Source organism: Panicum virgatum, chromosome 9K (genome assembly GCF_016808335.1).
Source record: "Panicum virgatum strain AP13 chromosome 9K, P.virgatum_v5, whole genome shotgun sequence".
NCBI classification, from domain to species: Eukaryota; Viridiplantae; Streptophyta; class Magnoliopsida; order Poales; family Poaceae; genus Panicum; species Panicum virgatum.
The window spans coordinates 24,719,584-24,736,449 of NC_053144.1; the positions used below are offsets into that span (position 1 = coordinate 24,719,584).

General features: G+C 43.7%; 1 protein-coding gene across 2 annotated transcripts; it reads right to left on the bottom strand.

Annotated features, from left to right (window-relative positions):
• Positions 1 to 8,560: 8,560 nt before the first annotated feature.
• Positions 8,561 to 12,111, bottom strand: LOC120648609. Of its 2 annotated transcripts, XM_039925338.1 has the most exons (7): positions 11,990 to 12,111; positions 10,428 to 10,494; positions 10,335 to 10,360; positions 9,645 to 9,712; positions 9,270 to 9,518; positions 9,111 to 9,167; positions 8,561 to 8,848 (listed from the first exon to the last, which is right to left on the bottom strand). In XM_039925338.1, the coding sequence occupies exons 4-7, from the start codon at positions 9,699 to 9,701 to the stop codon at positions 8,687 to 8,689; spliced, it is 525 nt and encodes a 174-aa protein (XP_039781272.1). In that variant the 5' UTR covers positions 9,702 to 9,712; positions 10,335 to 10,360; positions 10,428 to 10,494; positions 11,990 to 12,111; the 3' UTR covers positions 8,561 to 8,686. The 2 variants fall into 2 exon arrangements, with proteins under 2 accessions (XP_039781272.1, XP_039781271.1); XM_039925337.1 differs by having other exon boundaries at positions 9,645 to 10,360.
• Between the last annotated feature and the right edge of the window lie 4,755 nt (positions 12,112 to 16,866).

Genomic DNA, 16,866 nt, shown 5'->3' on the forward strand with positions numbered 1-16,866 from the left:
GTGCTTAAATGAGAAAAATGCATATATGCACCCGAGATGGCTGCCATCACTACTACAGAAACAGCCTTTGATCCTTTAAATTTATCCCGGTTAATATTAGATCCGGGACAAATAGAGCCTTTAGTCCCGGGTGCAAAGTCTAGGGCAACTAGACAGAAAAAGAGACATTTTATCCCGGTTGATAACTTTATTTAGTCCCGGTTGGAGGCTCCAACCGGGAACAAAGGTACCCTTTAATCCTGGGTCAAGATTCCAACCGGGACACGGTGCAAATTCCGATAGCTTTTTCCTTTATTTAACTGCAGTTTCTCTATCTTCCTTTTATCTCTTCCCCCTCCGTCGACATCTCCCAGCCGCAAGCTTCCTCCCCTCCCTCTCTTAGCGCCCCTCCTCCAATCCTCCCTCCCTCAGATTCCTCCTTCCATCCCATGGGTGGGAGCCGGCGAGCTGCCGCCGCCTGGCGCCGGTGCGAGCACGAGGCGCTCCCAGGCGCGGGCGCAGACGAGCACTGGCGCGGGCCGGCGAGCCACCGCCGCCGCGCGGCCCGAAAAGCAGCGGAAACGGGTGTGACCGTGGGCCAGCGAGCCGCCGCCGTGCTCGGCTAGGTGCAGGAGGGCAGGGGCGAGCGCGAGCCGCGGCCAGCCGCCGGTGCAGATGAGCTTGGGGGCGGGTCGGCAACCCGCCGTCGCGTGGCACGACAAGCCGCGGCTAGGCGATGTCGGAGCGCATCCACGGGCTGGCGAGACGCCGTCGTGCGCGGCCAAGGTAGGGGGCGGGGATTCGCGCCGCGGCCAGGTGGGGACGCTCGCCGCAGTAGCAAGCGAGGCCGAGGAACAGCGAAGACTGACGAATATTTGTTTGTGAATTTTTCTTTTGTGCGATTGTGCTGTGAATTTGTGTGATGTGAATCAAATCGATTTCTTGTGTTGTGAATTAGATTTGTGCTCTCTTACTTGTGTGATGTGTGACGGATATATGAAATGAGCATGTTTCTGGATTCAATCTAAAAATTATTATAGTTGTGATTGCATTTTGTGAGGGAGTCGGAGTATTTTTGTGATGGATTTGAGTAGAACTTCATGGAGGAAGTGGTGTGGTGCTCGAGGTGGAGCTACGGCGGCTGACCAAGAACAACTTTTTTTTTCTATGTTTTCTCCCGGTTCCAAAACTCAACTGGGATATAAAGTTTTTTATCCCGGTTGGACCACCCGGGATCAATGCTCGAGACATTTTGTCCCGGCGTCCTAATCTCGGTTGGGAAACCGGGACTAAAGCCTATTCCCAACCGGGACAACTTAAGTGTTCTGTAGTAGTGCATGTGGGCCTGCAGGCCAATGACCCTATCTGTCATAGGGGCAGGAGCAGGGCGGCGCTTTGACCTGATCTCTTTATAGTTCATATGATGATGTGCAAATTGTATCACGATACATGTGCTTAATCCGAAGCATGTGGAAAGCACATACCGGGACTATCAGACCGGATTTGACATCGTTTTAAGTGAATAACATGTTGGTTGTCGATGTCTCTAGATGTTGGTTTGCACGTGGTATGCTCTTAAATGAATATGTGCTAGCTCTCAACTTAAGAATGATGACCGGCGATTTGCTTAAACGATTTCAAATCGGAAGGTTCTTACGGTACTCGTTGCTCTCTTTGTGCTTTTGCGTGGAGCTCCTCCTCCTCAGCCCTTGGATCGGTGCAGGTGCGAGGCCAAAAGAATGTAGGCATGTAGCAGTAGTAGCACCCTGTTGATACGTGTCAACTAGAGATTGTAGATCTGGACGCCTGAACTGAAGGCATGCGGTGGATGCTGCTTGCTAATTATGCATGAGGTCAAATAAAAGGTGTTGTGTTTATCTGGGGGCAGTAGAAAAGGAGTGTGATAGATGGATTGCAGAGGATCCGTCCATGTGGTCCAGCATGCCGGGAGGGAAGGAGGTGGTCGTTGGTCTACATGCTCACATGGCATCCTGCATCCTGCTGCCTGCAGGGCACTCTGAAACGATGATGGGGACAGGAAGCGATGCATGTGCCGCGTGTACCGAACGGCGAACGCTAGAGCTAGCTAGAGCGCGCGATGAGCCGTCGTCGCACGGATTAGGCGAGGCGGGGTGAGAAGCAGTGGCCATGGCATCTCGCCAAAATGGGGAAGCCGGGAGCTTCCGCGAAGCTTCCCATGGTAACTATTCCCGGCCCTCAGCTGGCCATGTTTAATTTTTTTTGGGTAAAGTTTTTAAAATAGATTCATTTCACATTTAAAGTAAAACTACGAGATGAATTTATTAAGATTAATTTATTTATTATTAGAGCATATTTATTGTTGCAATTTATTATCTAATCACAAAATAATTAGATTTAAAAAATTTGTCTCGTAATTTATGAATGTGAAAATTAATTTTTTTTCATCTATATTTAATATGTCATGCATGCATGCATTTAAATATTAATGTGATTGATGTGTAAAAAGTCGAGTGCATGCATGTGATGTCAGCATAGCATGCAGGACAGCGGCTATGATTATATGCCATGTATGCATGTATTCAAATATGAATGTGATTTATGTGTAAAAAATCGAGTGCATAAATATACATGTGGTGTCAACGTAGCATGCAGGACAGCAGCTATGGGGCCGTTTAGTTCCCAAAATTTTTTGCCAAAATTTTTTGGACATATGAATGGAGTATTAAATATAGGTAAACGATAAAACTAATTGCACAGTTTGGATGTACACGACGAGACGAATCTTTTGAGCCTAATTAGTACATGATTAGCCATAAATGCTACAGTAACCCAAATGTGCTAATGGTGCGGTCAAAGGCCTCAAAAGATTTGTCTCGCGGTTTCCAAGTGGGTTCTGAAATTAGTTTTTAAATTAATGTCAAAAAAATCATTCCGACATCTAGTCAAACAATCGATTTGACAACTAAAAACTTTTATTTTGGGAACTAAACGCTGCCTATGATTGCATTGTTTGCTTGCTTGTGTTGATCTATCTGCAATTCTGCATCCACATTACTGTTTGCAGAGGAGGGATCGGAGCAGCAAGGATTCGTCGTCATCGCATCTCTATGTGAGTGGGACGGAGGTGGACTTCTTTGTCCGTGACCAGCGACTGCGGAGAGAGAGGCCGAGGGAGAGCTTGCCAACACGGTTGAGGCTCTGTTTAGTTGAAACGTAAAATTTTTTTGCGAAAGAATCTTGTTAATTTGAAGTACTAAATTAAGTCTATTTACAAAAGTTTTTGCACAGATGGGTTGTAATTCGCGAGACGAATCTAATGATGCTAATTAATCCATGATTCGTCTCGCAATTTACAGCCCATCCATGCAAAAAGTTTTGTAAATAGACTTCATTTAGTACTCCATGCTTGTGTCGAAACATTCGATGTAATGTTTTTTTTTGCGTTTACAAAGTTTATGAGGTGGGAACTAAAAAGGGCTTGAAGCGTCATGGGTACAGCAGTGATATCTTTGTACCCTCTTCCTCTCCTAGGAAGCCTCAACACCCAACTTCCTCCACTGGTCTGTTTCCTCCCGTCTTTATTATTTTTGGGAGGATCCTTGACCGCAGCTAGCTTTTTTGCGGTTGAATTGTGGGTGTATCTCTTATTCTCTTTAGACTACAACATCATTACTCAACAAGCACAAGTGTGGCCTTGTTCGGTTCAAGAAAATTTTTAGATTTTAGTGCCTTAGTATTTCCGTTGTTATTTGACAATTAATATCCAATCATGAATTAATTAGACTTAAAAGAATTATTTCATTATTTACAGTTAAACTGTACAATTAATTATTTTTTCTAATTGCATTTAATGTTCCATGCATATGTCTGAAGATTTGATGTGATGTGTACTGCAGAAATTTTTTGGGGAACTAAACACGACAGTGTGATTCTTTAGTTCGGTTTCATACTAGTGCCCATTATTTTCGGATCTAGCACTCCCTGTAGATATTTTGTATGCTCCCTCATATCTGTATGATTAGCTCAGTAATTAATGCATATTTACTTCTACTAATTGGTATCCAAATGAGAGGGCTAAAGTTTTATCCTGGGATCCAAATGGACCTTACATAATTTTCACAGAATTTGGATGCAGCGAGTATATACTTTTGGTAAAAGAAGAGGCCTCGTGCTTTTACTTTCATTTGGAGGGACACGCTTTTACTTTCTCTGTATCACACTCACACATGGCAGTGTGCAGGAGTTTTTCTCTTTTTTTCGAAAGACATGGCAGTGAGCAGGAGTATGTGGACGTACTCCACACCACACGTACGACGCAAGCATCGGAAAAGTGTAATCTTGGGCATGCGGAGCAGGTGAGGCTGGCCTGGATCCTCCACGCCGTGCACTTGTTGCTCGACGTGTGCCTTTGGATCATCTCCTCCTCGGACCTCAGTCCTTGTATCGGTCGGTGCAGGCCCCAAATGGAGTGTGGTAGATGGATTGTAGAGGATCCATCCATATGGTTCAGCATGCCGGTAGGGCCGGAGCCCGGAGGGGGGGAGGCCTTGGCGTACTCCTAGAGTCCTAGTCTCCTACTGCTCTATTTGGTCTAAGGGTAGCACACCTAATGCTAAGAGAATCTTAAGGCCTTGTTTAGTTTCTAAAAACAATTCAATAGTATTCATCACATCAAATCTTTGGACACTTGCATAAAATTTTAAATGTAGTTGAAAAAATAACTAATTACATAGTCTAATTGATTAGCATGAGACAAATCTTTGAAGCCTAATTAGTCAATAATTGGACATTAATTATCAAATAACAATGAAAATGCTACAGTGTCAAATCTCAAACAATTTCGTGAACTAAACAAGGTCATACATATTTTAGAGTAGCACATCTAGTCCTACAAAAAAAATTTACATGCATAGAGTACTAAACGAAATTTATTTGTAAAACCTTTTCACAGATGGGTGCAACTTTGCGCGAGTAATCTAATGAATCTAATGAATCCATAATTGATTATAGTATTGCTATAGTAATCATCTTCTAATTACGAGATCAAAGGTTTTATTAGATTCGTCTCGCGAAGTAGTGCAATAGTTGTGGAGTTAGTTTTGTAAATATACTTTATTTAATATTCTTAATTAATAGTCAAAGTTGATACTCTATGCTAAAAAATCTAAAAACTGCTCACATATAATAGTCGCATGGCATCCTGCTGCCTGCAGCCCTGCAGGGCACTGCTCCACCCATGGTTCCAGCTGCTGCACTTTAGCAGATCAGATGTGCTCTCTACTTCCAATCCCACGCGAAGCAAAAAAAAAAAAAAAAAAAAGGCCCGGCTTCTTCCCCCGTAGCCCGTTGGGCGATAAAGCTGTTCGTCCAGGAGCGCATCCGTGGCTTGCCGTACGCGCAGATACGCAGCACGCCAAGCCGTATTTAAACAATTCTGACGGGACTTCTCAGAGGAATCATTGCTAACACTAATTTTTCAGATCCTACTGCTGATATACACATTTCCATTTTCATACAAATTAATATTACCACTCCATTTAGAGCATTCATATGGTGCCAATGGCCTTTACAGACTTTTAGGACTCCTCCAAAGGGAGGTGATATCGCTAGGTGACTCAGATTTTAGACGAGCTGGAGGAAAGAGAAGAAACTAAAACACCGGAGCTAGCGAGTGTTCCATCGCTAGCTGATGGCACGGCACCCGAGCCACCAGTGGGATCATGCAGAAATCGAGGTGGAGCTTCTCCCTTTCGGCCACTCCTCAAGCCAAATGTCAAATAGTGGGTCCCATAGAAACTCGGGAAGTATGAAAAAAAATAATCAGAATCAGAATTGCAGTGACATGGAAGTGACATGTAATTGTAAAAGCCAGCTTAATCTTTGGAGGAGGCCTTATAGACTTTTCAGATTCTAGACTAGACGTTTCAGAGGATTCCATACTATCTATGAGCTTTAGGTCAGGTTTGGTTTGTTCAATTGAAGTCATAAGTCTCGTCAGATTGCATGTTTAAACACTACTTAATAATAATAAATATAGACTTATTATTAATTTGATTTCATTAGTCGTGACTTAATGACGAGACGAATCTATTAAGCCTAATTAGTTCATAATTTAACCACTAATTACTATAGTAATCATTCGCTAATCGTACATTAATTATACTTAATAAATTCATTTAGAATCCTAATTGCAACTTATGCAATTAGTTTTATATTAAATTATCATCTAAACAGTCGAATTGACGTCCAAACATTCGATGATGTGATAGCTCCTTAAAAAACCAAACAAGACCTTATACTACCAATGTTAGTGGCCGGTGCTGCAAGGAAGCAATGAGTTACAGAATTAATGTAGCAGCTTTCTCTTTGTTTTTCCCGCATTGATACCACGGCTCTGCTTTAGCAGCTCCGAAGCGTTAACCACCTTGACCAGGGCCTTGTTTAGATGCAAAAAAAATTTTATGTAAAACTCTGTAGCATTTTTCGTTTGTATTTGGTAATTATTGTTCCATCATGGATTAACTAGGCTCAAAAGATTCGTCTCGCAAATTACAGATAAACTGTATAATTAGTTATTTTGTTTAGCTATATTTAATATTTTATGCATGTATTGAAAAATTTGATGTGATAGGAAATCTTGTAAAATTTTGGAATTTTGAAGGGAACTAAACAAGTCCCAGATCTCTTTCTTCTTCTTTTGCGAAGATCCATTACCAGCTTTTGGCAGTGCTATACAGACAGGGGCCTTTTGTAGGCGCAATGATGCTTTTTTTTAGTTTATTACTATTTCAAATTCATCCAAGAAAGGAACTAATAAGCTGTAAGCTGGTATGAAAATTTGACCAGTAACAGAAAATTTCACTAGTTTTTCACTATGCAATTGATACTCTATTATTAAAATTTTGTTTTTGACTATTCTTTGCTAGAATTTGGCTGGTGCACATGCAAAATGAAGAATAGCAACTTGCCCTGGTATTCTGGTGCATGAAGGCTGCAGATCCTCTGCATCCTCTTGGCTTGAAACGCGTGCGATCTACAAAGGGGAGGCAGCATGGGAGGGGTCTGGTGAGACAGAAAGGCTGCGGAGTGCTGGTGGCCGGCCGAGGAGCAAAGTGTCCTACTCGTGTACTACGGCTAGAGACGGTAAGACTAATTCTAGTAGGACTGCTAAATGAGTTGTCATCTTCATATTTGCTCGGTGCATATAAAAAATTAATCTCTAGCAGATCTTCCTAATAGGCTGTTATTTTGGTAGGGCCTTCCAAATTTCTCCCCCACCCCCCAATTTGGTGGGCCTCTATTTGGGCTGTCAACTGTGAGCCTCACCGATTTCTCTCTTTTTTTCATTTCCTTCATCCCGATCCCCTTCGGCCCCCGCCCCTGCCCCGCCACACCGCCGCTTCCGCCGGCAGCCCCACCGCCCCCGCCACGGGCCTCGCCCACATCGACGCGGTCCTCACCGCGATCGCCGAGCTCCTCCTCCCCGAGCCGCGCGCCGCGCTCCGAGCTGGCGCCGCCACCGTCGACTGCCTCCTCGATGGCTTCCGCCTCCTCGCCGACGCGCACGGCGCCTTCCAGGAGGCCGCCCTTGACCTCCGCTGCCACGCCGCTCATGCCCAGGCCGCGCTCCGCAGGCGCGATCACCCTCGCCTCACCTCCGCGCTCCAGGCGCAGGGCCACGCCAAGAGGGACCTCGATCGCCTCGCCTCGTCCGTGCACGCTACCGCCAAGTTCCCGCCTGCTTCTTGCCGGCCACGGGCGCGGGGAGGCGGCGCCTGGTGCTGGTCGCACTACTGGTGGTGGCCGTGGCGGCAGCGGCATGCCTCGCCGTCCCGGCCTCCGCAGGCGCGCCCGACATGGGCGGCCTGGACGCCCTGGCAGCGGCGGAGACGACCAAGAAGCAGTGCTCGGGCGCCGTGGGCGAGTGCGGCGGGGACAAGGTGGAGGAGTTCGGGCTGAGCGGCGGGGGCAGGGCAAACTCCAGGCGCGGTGTCATTAGCACCGGACGGCGGCGGTGGGGTGGGCAGGAGCCGACGGGTGCGGCGGCTCGGCGGCACGGGGCAGGTATACACGACGCGCGGACGAGTGTGATTGGGACAAGGCAGAGGAGTTCGGGCTGAGCGGCGGGGGCAGGGCAAACTCCAGGCGCTGTGTCATTAGCACCGAACGGCGGCGGTGGGGTGGGCAGGAGCCGACGGGTGCGGCGGCTCGGCGGCACGGGGCAGGTATACGCGACGCGCGGACGAGTGTGATTGGGAGTGGAGAATGACAGGTGGGCCCAATTATCAGTTGAAGAAATGGAAGCCCAATTTACTCGGCCTGTTGGAGTGGAGGCCCATATTTGGGTGAGTAAAATTTAGAAGTGGGCTTCTAAATGGGCATTTGCTCACTCAAATTTAACAGCCCTACTGGAGTTGCTCTAAATAATCTTAAAATCTAAGGATCCAACACTAAACGGACTGGAATTTAATGTTATATAAATTTAAGCTAAAAATATGTAAAGATCAAGTTGGATTGTAAAGAGACCACTAAGACCTTGATCCATTACCACCTCTAATTACTCTTGCCATGGCGCTAAGGTACTCCAAACAGAGAATACTTTAGTGCAGATTGCAACATCAAGATTATTGCTCGTGTACTACTACTACCAGCAGCGGCCTAAGGTACTCCAAACGGAGCAGATTTTAGTGCAGACTCCAACATCAAGATTGTTGGATTCTCAAAATTACAGCAGTGTGTCTTTCGAGCTTTCTTCGATCCCACTCCCGTCTTCAATCCCGCAATCCTCCCGATTCTCTCCCACGCCATTCGCATGCTTCTTGTGTAAACTTATGATCTCATCTTTCAGTCCTTGTACAATCCTCAGGGTAGTTTTATGTGCTTGTACCTGGAACGAACCAGCGTAATGTTGCAAGATAACACAATTATTTAGTGGTGCTACAAGCTACTCCCTCAGTTTTAAAAAGATTGTTCGTTCTAAAATATTTTATTGGCTTTATACACTTTTCTATTTATTTTTTCTTTATATGTAACATTACTTTATGGGTCTCAATACAAGCTGAAATAACACTCTCTGTGGAATAAAATTTGGACTCTAAACAACACTTATTTTAGGGTGGAAGGAGTAGTTTTAGGTAAAAGAATATGACCATCTGTTTGGAGCCAACTTGGATCCCGCAAGCTCTTAGCAAGTCGCTCCATTTGTCCTGAAAATATATGGAACATCATAGGCTAAAAAATCAGCCAAGAAAACATTTAACAACACCCTTGCTTATGGTTGCAATATATCGCCAATCTAGTATCATTACCTTTAGTTGTGGTGGCTTTCGAAATGATCTTCTAAAATAACATTTCTTCACCATTGTCCATTGTCCAACTCCATATTCCGATATGCCTTTCACCAGCTTGTTCACTTCAGGTGGTGTCCAACCCTTATTTTTTCTAGTCCTTGATACGCCTTTCACCAGCTTGTTCACTTCAGGAGGTGTCCAATGCTTGTTGTTTCTTCGAGTACGAAACATCTTGGCCTCACTTTCTAATGGTTTAAGAAAACCAGCCTGAAAGAAACAAGAATTTATACACGTGGTTTTTATTTGCGGCTTCAATTAAATATTATGGAAGAACCACTTGCAAAAAGTATTAATAACTCAATGATAGGCATTCAACGGTTAAATTTGATATACCCTCCAAGACGTTCTTCTTTTGCGGCATTTCCTTTGGCCATGTCCTCCAGCTTGCATCGGTAACAAGTCTGAAGCATATAGCATTAACATGAGTCCATGCAATAAGTTGTATACTTGGCTCACTAGGAAAAGGCATGCATGAACCCATCATAATAACCATAATTTATACCTTGCAAGCTTGGTACACCAACAACTATATCGGATTTATCTTCCAACTCTCACGAAAAAAAAATGTTAACTCTCCCTATCACATACTCCCACCGATTCAAAATATAGGTCGTTTAGGATATCGATATGGTTTAGTAGATGAAGATTTGAGCAACAACCTCAACAAAAAATATGATGGTTCCGATAATGGTAATACTCTTCATGGTGCATCTAGTAATATCTATTACCTTCGTTCCAAATTATAGATTGTTTTGATATATACATACTTTATACTTACATACTGTATACTTTGTATCTAAATATGTATAGCGTATATCTAAGTGCATAGCAAAAACTGTGTATCTGGAAAAGCTAAAATGATCTATAACTTGGAAAGGAATATCTAATTAATATTGTCAATCTTTTTAAATACTTGTGTGTTAATATATTTACTCAAATTGAACCATATTTTCCTAGAAAAAATCTCATTAAGGGTAGAATGTAGCAGCCATCCTTTGCCATTTGATAGATCACGAGACATACCTTCTGTGCATCATGATCAAGTAAACCTGCAGGAGAAATTTCATAAATTTACAAGGCAACTAAATTCAACAAGTATAGAAGATAGAGAACAACCTAAGATTGATGGCAGGTGTTTCTCATCCTCAGGCCCCAGCAATAGTAGTTTTATTTCATCCTCCATCTGTCATGAAATTAAATTTTGATAAAGTTAATAGAAAATGCACCACAATCTATAACAGTAGATTTGTTAGATGGAAACCCCATGGACTATGTCTTGATAATACATTTATTTGGTAATACATTTTGTATAAATTTAGTCAAAATTAGAGAAGCCTGACTTAGAACAAAACTAAAAACATCTCAAGTTTTTTAGAATGGAGAAGTGCAGAAGCTGCCACTAAAGTTTTCAGAAGAGTGCTGAGCTAGTTCTTCATGAGTTTGGGTATGGCCTTCTTGGTCATGTTTTGAGATAGTTTTTCATATATGAGTGTTGAAGCTAGCTAGTTTTTCAGAAATTTTGGTTTTACTACGTTGTATTGAAGTGCTGCTAAACAAGAGGACAGAAATGATGCCTTTGATTTTGCTTAACCACCCGTTGCACGCACTACACATCAGCAGCATGTATCATCCACACTATTTTGCTAGGCCTTGTTTAGATACACCATATAAAGTTTTTGAAAGAGAATCTTTTCATATTTGAAGTACTAAATATAGACTAATTACATAACTAATTACATAACTCATATGTAAATTACGAGACTAATTTATTAAGACTAATTAGTTTTTTATTTTATCTAGATTTAATACTCTATGCATGTGCTGCACACATTTAATGTGATAGTTTTGAAATTTTGAATTTTGCATCTAAACCATGTCTAAAAGAACAAGATTCTACACCCAAATAAAACTGCTAGCTACTGCAAAGCTCCCATCCCGAGCCCAAATTACTGAGAGTCGCCAAACATGCGGAACCAGGGGAGTTGTAAGATGGAGATGAAACGCGCCGACGCCGCGCCGCACCCCGTTCGGGCTCTCGTCCGCTCCGCGGCGCGCGATGCTTTCCGGCCGCACAAGCATCGTGCCGGCGCGGCGGCCTGCGCACCAATCGCGCGCCACGGTGCACGCCCCCCTGTACCATGGCTGTGCCCTCGCCGGCTTCGCGCGCGCTCCATGCCGCACTTGCTCCTGACCGCAGGTAGCTGGCGGCGACCATGCCGGCCGGCTTTGCGGGCGAGCTGTGCTCGCTTGCTTCCGCGCGGTCTTGCGCGGCGACCAGACCTCGCTGCGGCAAGCGCTGTGCCGCCGCGCCTAGCTGCATGCGCCCGCCCGCACATCACCGCGCAAGATGAGCAGCGCCGGCGAGGCTGCCGGACCATGCCATAGCGCACCTGATCCTAGGCTCCTAGCTGTGCACTGGCCGCGAGTCCGCGACGGCCGCCCTCGCCGGCTCGAAGCCGCCGTGGCCGCGCGGCTACAAGATGACGGAATGGCCGACGGCGACTTGCACGCTGACCACGCCGTCCGCGCGGCCCTGTGCGGAACCACGCCCTGCTGGCCACTCCGCTCGCTGCCGGTAGCTGCCGGTTTATGCTACCCCAAATAATCGAACGCTCCAAATAAACCAGAGCGGAGAGTCTGAGACTACGAAAATAAAATCGACGGGTGATCCTCGTTACCTCCATCTGGTGGGCGATGGATCGATGGTGCTCGTGAGCCCGAACTGCTCGACGGCCGGACGATCGCCCCGTTGCAGCTCGAAGACGGGAAGGAGAAGCAGCAGAAGCACTCAAGCAGGTAGACGAAGACCGTGACCTTTAAAGGGGAAAATTAGTACTGTAGCAGCGAATGATGGCTGCTTTCAGAAAACACCACTAAACAAATCGCCACTTTTCAAAATACCATCCAAAGTGGCTCTTTCAAAAATATATTATTATATTTTTTCAGATAAAGAAGACAGCAAAGTCAATTGTCGATTTTACCCTCACTTTCTTGGTCATCCTGGCCGCCCCTCCCCCGTCACGACATGTCAACATCAGCCAATACCATCCCCACTTCCTCAGACCTGACACGGCTCCGGTGCAGTAGTGCTGCGTGGCGTGACGGTGGCCTGGTGGCACCCTGCTGTGCAGCTGCACGGACCGTGTAGCGGCCGCGCTCCACCTCCGCCCACGCCCACCAGCTGCTCCGGCGCGCCGGTGGCCGGAGCGTGCTGCGGTGCTGGGGCAGTGGGGCTACGCCGGAGCGTGCTGCGCCAGCCGGCGGCCGGACGTCCACTCCCACCGGCGGTGCCCCGCCCACCCGTAACCTCGCAAAGCAGTTTTATTCCCAGTCCAACGCAAAGCAGGGAAGGGCGAAACTTCGCGGAAGAAGCAACCTCACTGACCATTTCGGCAAAAACACTAGCTCTGGACCTTTGCCCTAGCGCCTTCCAAATGCGTGAAACATCACACTCTCACACATAGCGCATCGATCGCTACTGTCCATTCATCATTGCATCTCCCAAGCAAACTTTGACAGATATGTGTTGACTGCATCCATCTGTATTGTGTACCAGTGCACAGGTGCTGAACTGCTGAGTTTGACAGATTTATGTCAAGAAGTCTAGTCTCTCTTGATTAATTGCAATGCTTTACAGGATAAGGAATGTCACTAACAGTGATTTACCAGCGCTTGATTAGTGATGAACAATATTTGTCCCTTGATATTGATAGTAAAAATTCACAGTTTGTGGCGCCAATACCATGATTTATGATCCGTAGAGTTCGTCGCCGATTTGTTAATCTCTTGTAGTGATGCAACCAAGAGACTTGACATCACTTGACAAGGTATCTTTCTTTCTTGTAAGACTTTGCAGCCAAGTGACATGACAGAAACATAACAAAATCATTAGTACCAGTGCGCATGTACTATACTACTGATGGTTTTGGATATGTCAATTATGTGGTACTGATGATAATGATATGTTTATGTGTCAAATCTCTTGATCAAGAAGTTTCATTTATAGGACAAGAAAAAAATATTCCTCTTATCATCCATTGTACTCCCTCCGTTTCAAATTATAGGTCGTTTGACTTTTTTCACCTCAAATTTGACCATTCGTCTTATTCAAAAATTTGTGCAAAATATCAATTCTTTTGTTGTGGCTTACTTCATCAATACAAGTTCTTCAAGAATGAGTTAAATTTGACTATATTTTCATAAATTTTTTGAATAAGACGAGTGGTCAAATATAATGTCAAAAAAATCAAACGACCTATAATTTGTAACGGAGAGAGTACTCGTTAAGCAAAAAGGCCAGTCGAAATGGTGACCAGCGAGCTAATAACTACAATGCCAATGAAGGCAGGCTACGTTTGTATAGTGCGTTGTGGCGGGTGTGAATGGAACAAAGGCGCCTGCAAATAAAGATCAGCATTTATAGCAGCTATACATAGGCGTGCTAATGGGTTGGGTTGAAATGAGTTTTATGGGGTGGGTTTTGAAATGGAGTGTGTTTGGATGAATTAAAATAGGTTGTATTAGTTAATGGGGTGGGTTGGGGCGGGTTCTATATAAATGCGGGTTGAGGCGGGTTGGGGTGGGTTGAAATGGATACTTTTTACAAAATAGTATAACTATATATAAATGTGGGTCCTACGTGAGAGCTAGACTCTGAAATTAAAACCACGTGTTTATATCAGAAAATTTTATCGAAATTGATTGAATTTTGTTGGAGATGACTCAGTACGACTGGCAGCTATTTTGTGCAAAGCAGTGTGGCTAGAACTATCTGTGGGCCCCACATAAAGAGCCGGACCTTGGAATTAAAACCTCGCGTTCACACTATAAAATTTTATCGAAATTGACTGAAATTTATTGGAGATGACTCAGTACGACTGGCAGCTACTCTGTGCAAAGCAGCGTGGCTAGAACTACACGTGGGCTCGACATCAAGAGTCGGACCCTAGAATTAAAATCTCGCGTTCACACTATAAAATTTTATCGAAATTGACTAAAATTTTTAGAGATGAGTCAATATGGCTAGACATATATGTGGTCCCCACATTAAGTGTAGAACCACTAAATTCCTCTGCATAGTAGAACCCATGGGTTTTTATAGGTTACCCGTTTATAATGAGACGGGTTGGTTAGAGTTGAGAAATTAACTAATTGGGTTGGGTGGGGTTAGGTATCTAAATATATTAATTTTGGGTGGGTTGGGTATGGTGCGGGTTCCAATCCATTAGCTGGGCTAGCTATACGCTGCAAATAGTGTGGTTGTTTCAATCGTCAGGGCGACATACAAGGCATGCGTGTAGCACGGGTCGTCATAGCTGTGTCTCAATAATTAAGTAGTGTGTGGGTCCATGTCAGATTCAGCTGTGTACGTATATCTGGTCATATATGATTGTTAGGATAGATGTGGTCGAACAAAACACTGAGCCTTTTTATTTGCCATAATATTGTACACATTGGAATTTAATTTAGATGCTGAAGTTCCAGCTTTTACTGTTTTATTTACTAAATGGAAGGTTCCATCAGAGAATTTAGTCTTCAGTCAAAAGAAAATCTTCACTGAAAAGGAGAAAAGGATTCTCTAGTGTCATGTAGGTTGATTATATTAATTTGCCTCACAACAGACGACATGACCGTGAGATCGAGAGCGACAAATCAGATGGTGTGGTCTTATTCCAATCAAGTGCGTAAAGTAGAATTTTGCTGATTGCGACATGCACGGATTCAGTACGCAAGTGGCCGGCATGCTTTGGACTGGTCAGTTGGATTTGGTCGCGTCACATCAAGAACACAAAGCACGATGGTGACATTTTGTACTCGCTGATGGCATCGTCAGAATAAAAGCCTGTTTGAATAGTCTAAAGTTGAGTAGTAAATTTTAGCACATATTAGTAACAATATTTCTTCTAAAATTTTTAAATCATAGTCTGCCCAAAAAAATAAATCTTAGCTAATGTTTTATGAGTATGATGCTTTCATGTGACCTATGTTAATTAATCTTTGTGATTAAATAGAGCATGTGCTCATCGATCAGCAGTAGCGATGTAAATGGTACGGATATTTCTTGATTGTATTCGAATTCAATCCGGTCTGAAAGGGTTTTTATTCGTCCGTATCCGATTTTGGATATTCAATATTTGTAACTGATCCATATCCAAATACTAAAAGTTGTATTTTTATGATGTCGATATCCATTATAATCTTATCTGACAAAAATTAATATTATCTGTATCCGACTCCATATTCAAATAAAAAATATAAAAACAAATATAATATTAGTAATATCTATTCGTATTCGATCAGTTTATATCCCTAATCAGGAGATCGAGCAAATATGATCACATCACATATATAGCACGGCTGCCTAGCCAGCTCCAGATCCTCCCTACCTCTTCTCCTTCACTCGCTTGCCCTGCATCTTCGAGAGGGATGCTCGAGTCTTGACACGGCCAGTGCCAGCCTGCGTCAATCCGGCCTTCACGGTCTCATCATGGCACTTCGCAACACCACGCTTTCTTTGTTACTTGCTCGGTTGTAAGGATGGTATAAATGTAGTTTTTTAATAAATTTATTTGGAGATATAAGTGTAGCACGTATTTTATACAAATGGAGTCAAACTTGTGGCACACATGCCAATGACAACAGTTATTTAAGGATGGAGCGAGTATGTGTGCAGCAGCTTATTCAATTGTCTCCAGGCCTGCAGCAGCTTAATTAACGAGCAGTTATTTTAGGTTGTTTGGTTTTCATGGACTAAAGTTTAGTCTCTATCACATCAAAGAGAATATTTCTATTTAAAAGTATTAAATAAAATTTGTTTACAATTTTTTTTGCACAGATGAGTGCTAATTCGCGAGGTGAATCTAATGAGCCTAATTAAGCCATAATTTACAATAATGATGATACAATAACCATTGTTTAGCTCTGAGGTTCTGCAATTAGTTTTGTAATAATTTTATTTAATACTTTTAAATAGCAAGATTCTCTTCTATGTGACAGAGACTAAAATTTAGTCCGTGGATCCAAACACGTAGCTCAACTCAAAGATTTGCCTTTTTTTGTCGCGACTTGAGCCTCCCCTCGACTGCTCCCGGTCTTCTTCATTTCCATTCATCGAGGTACTGGTGGCCGAGACCACCGCAGGAGCAGGGCGACTGCATGGTCGGGCCCGAGCGGCGCGAGGAGCCTGATTCCGGCGAGGAGCACCGGCGTGTGTCATTTCTTTGGCATGTTTTAATTTTTGTTTGTCGAATTTTCCCTTAAATTTTGTGCTCGCAACTTTTTTGTTCCCAAATTTTTGTTTGTTCAAAATTTGTTCCCGAGTTTAAATTTCAAATTTTTTGTCCTCAATATTTTTCACTGTTCAGAATATTTTGGTTTTGCTAAAATTCGTTAATTTAATTAAAATTTTGGCTATATAACTTTATCTTTGTATAACGATATTTTACATAAAAGTTTATATATATATGATTGTGGAAATCTAATTTATAAATTTTGCCGTGGGGAGGGGCGGATGGTAATATATGTGATCGCGTCACACTGTGGTTGGGGTGTGGCC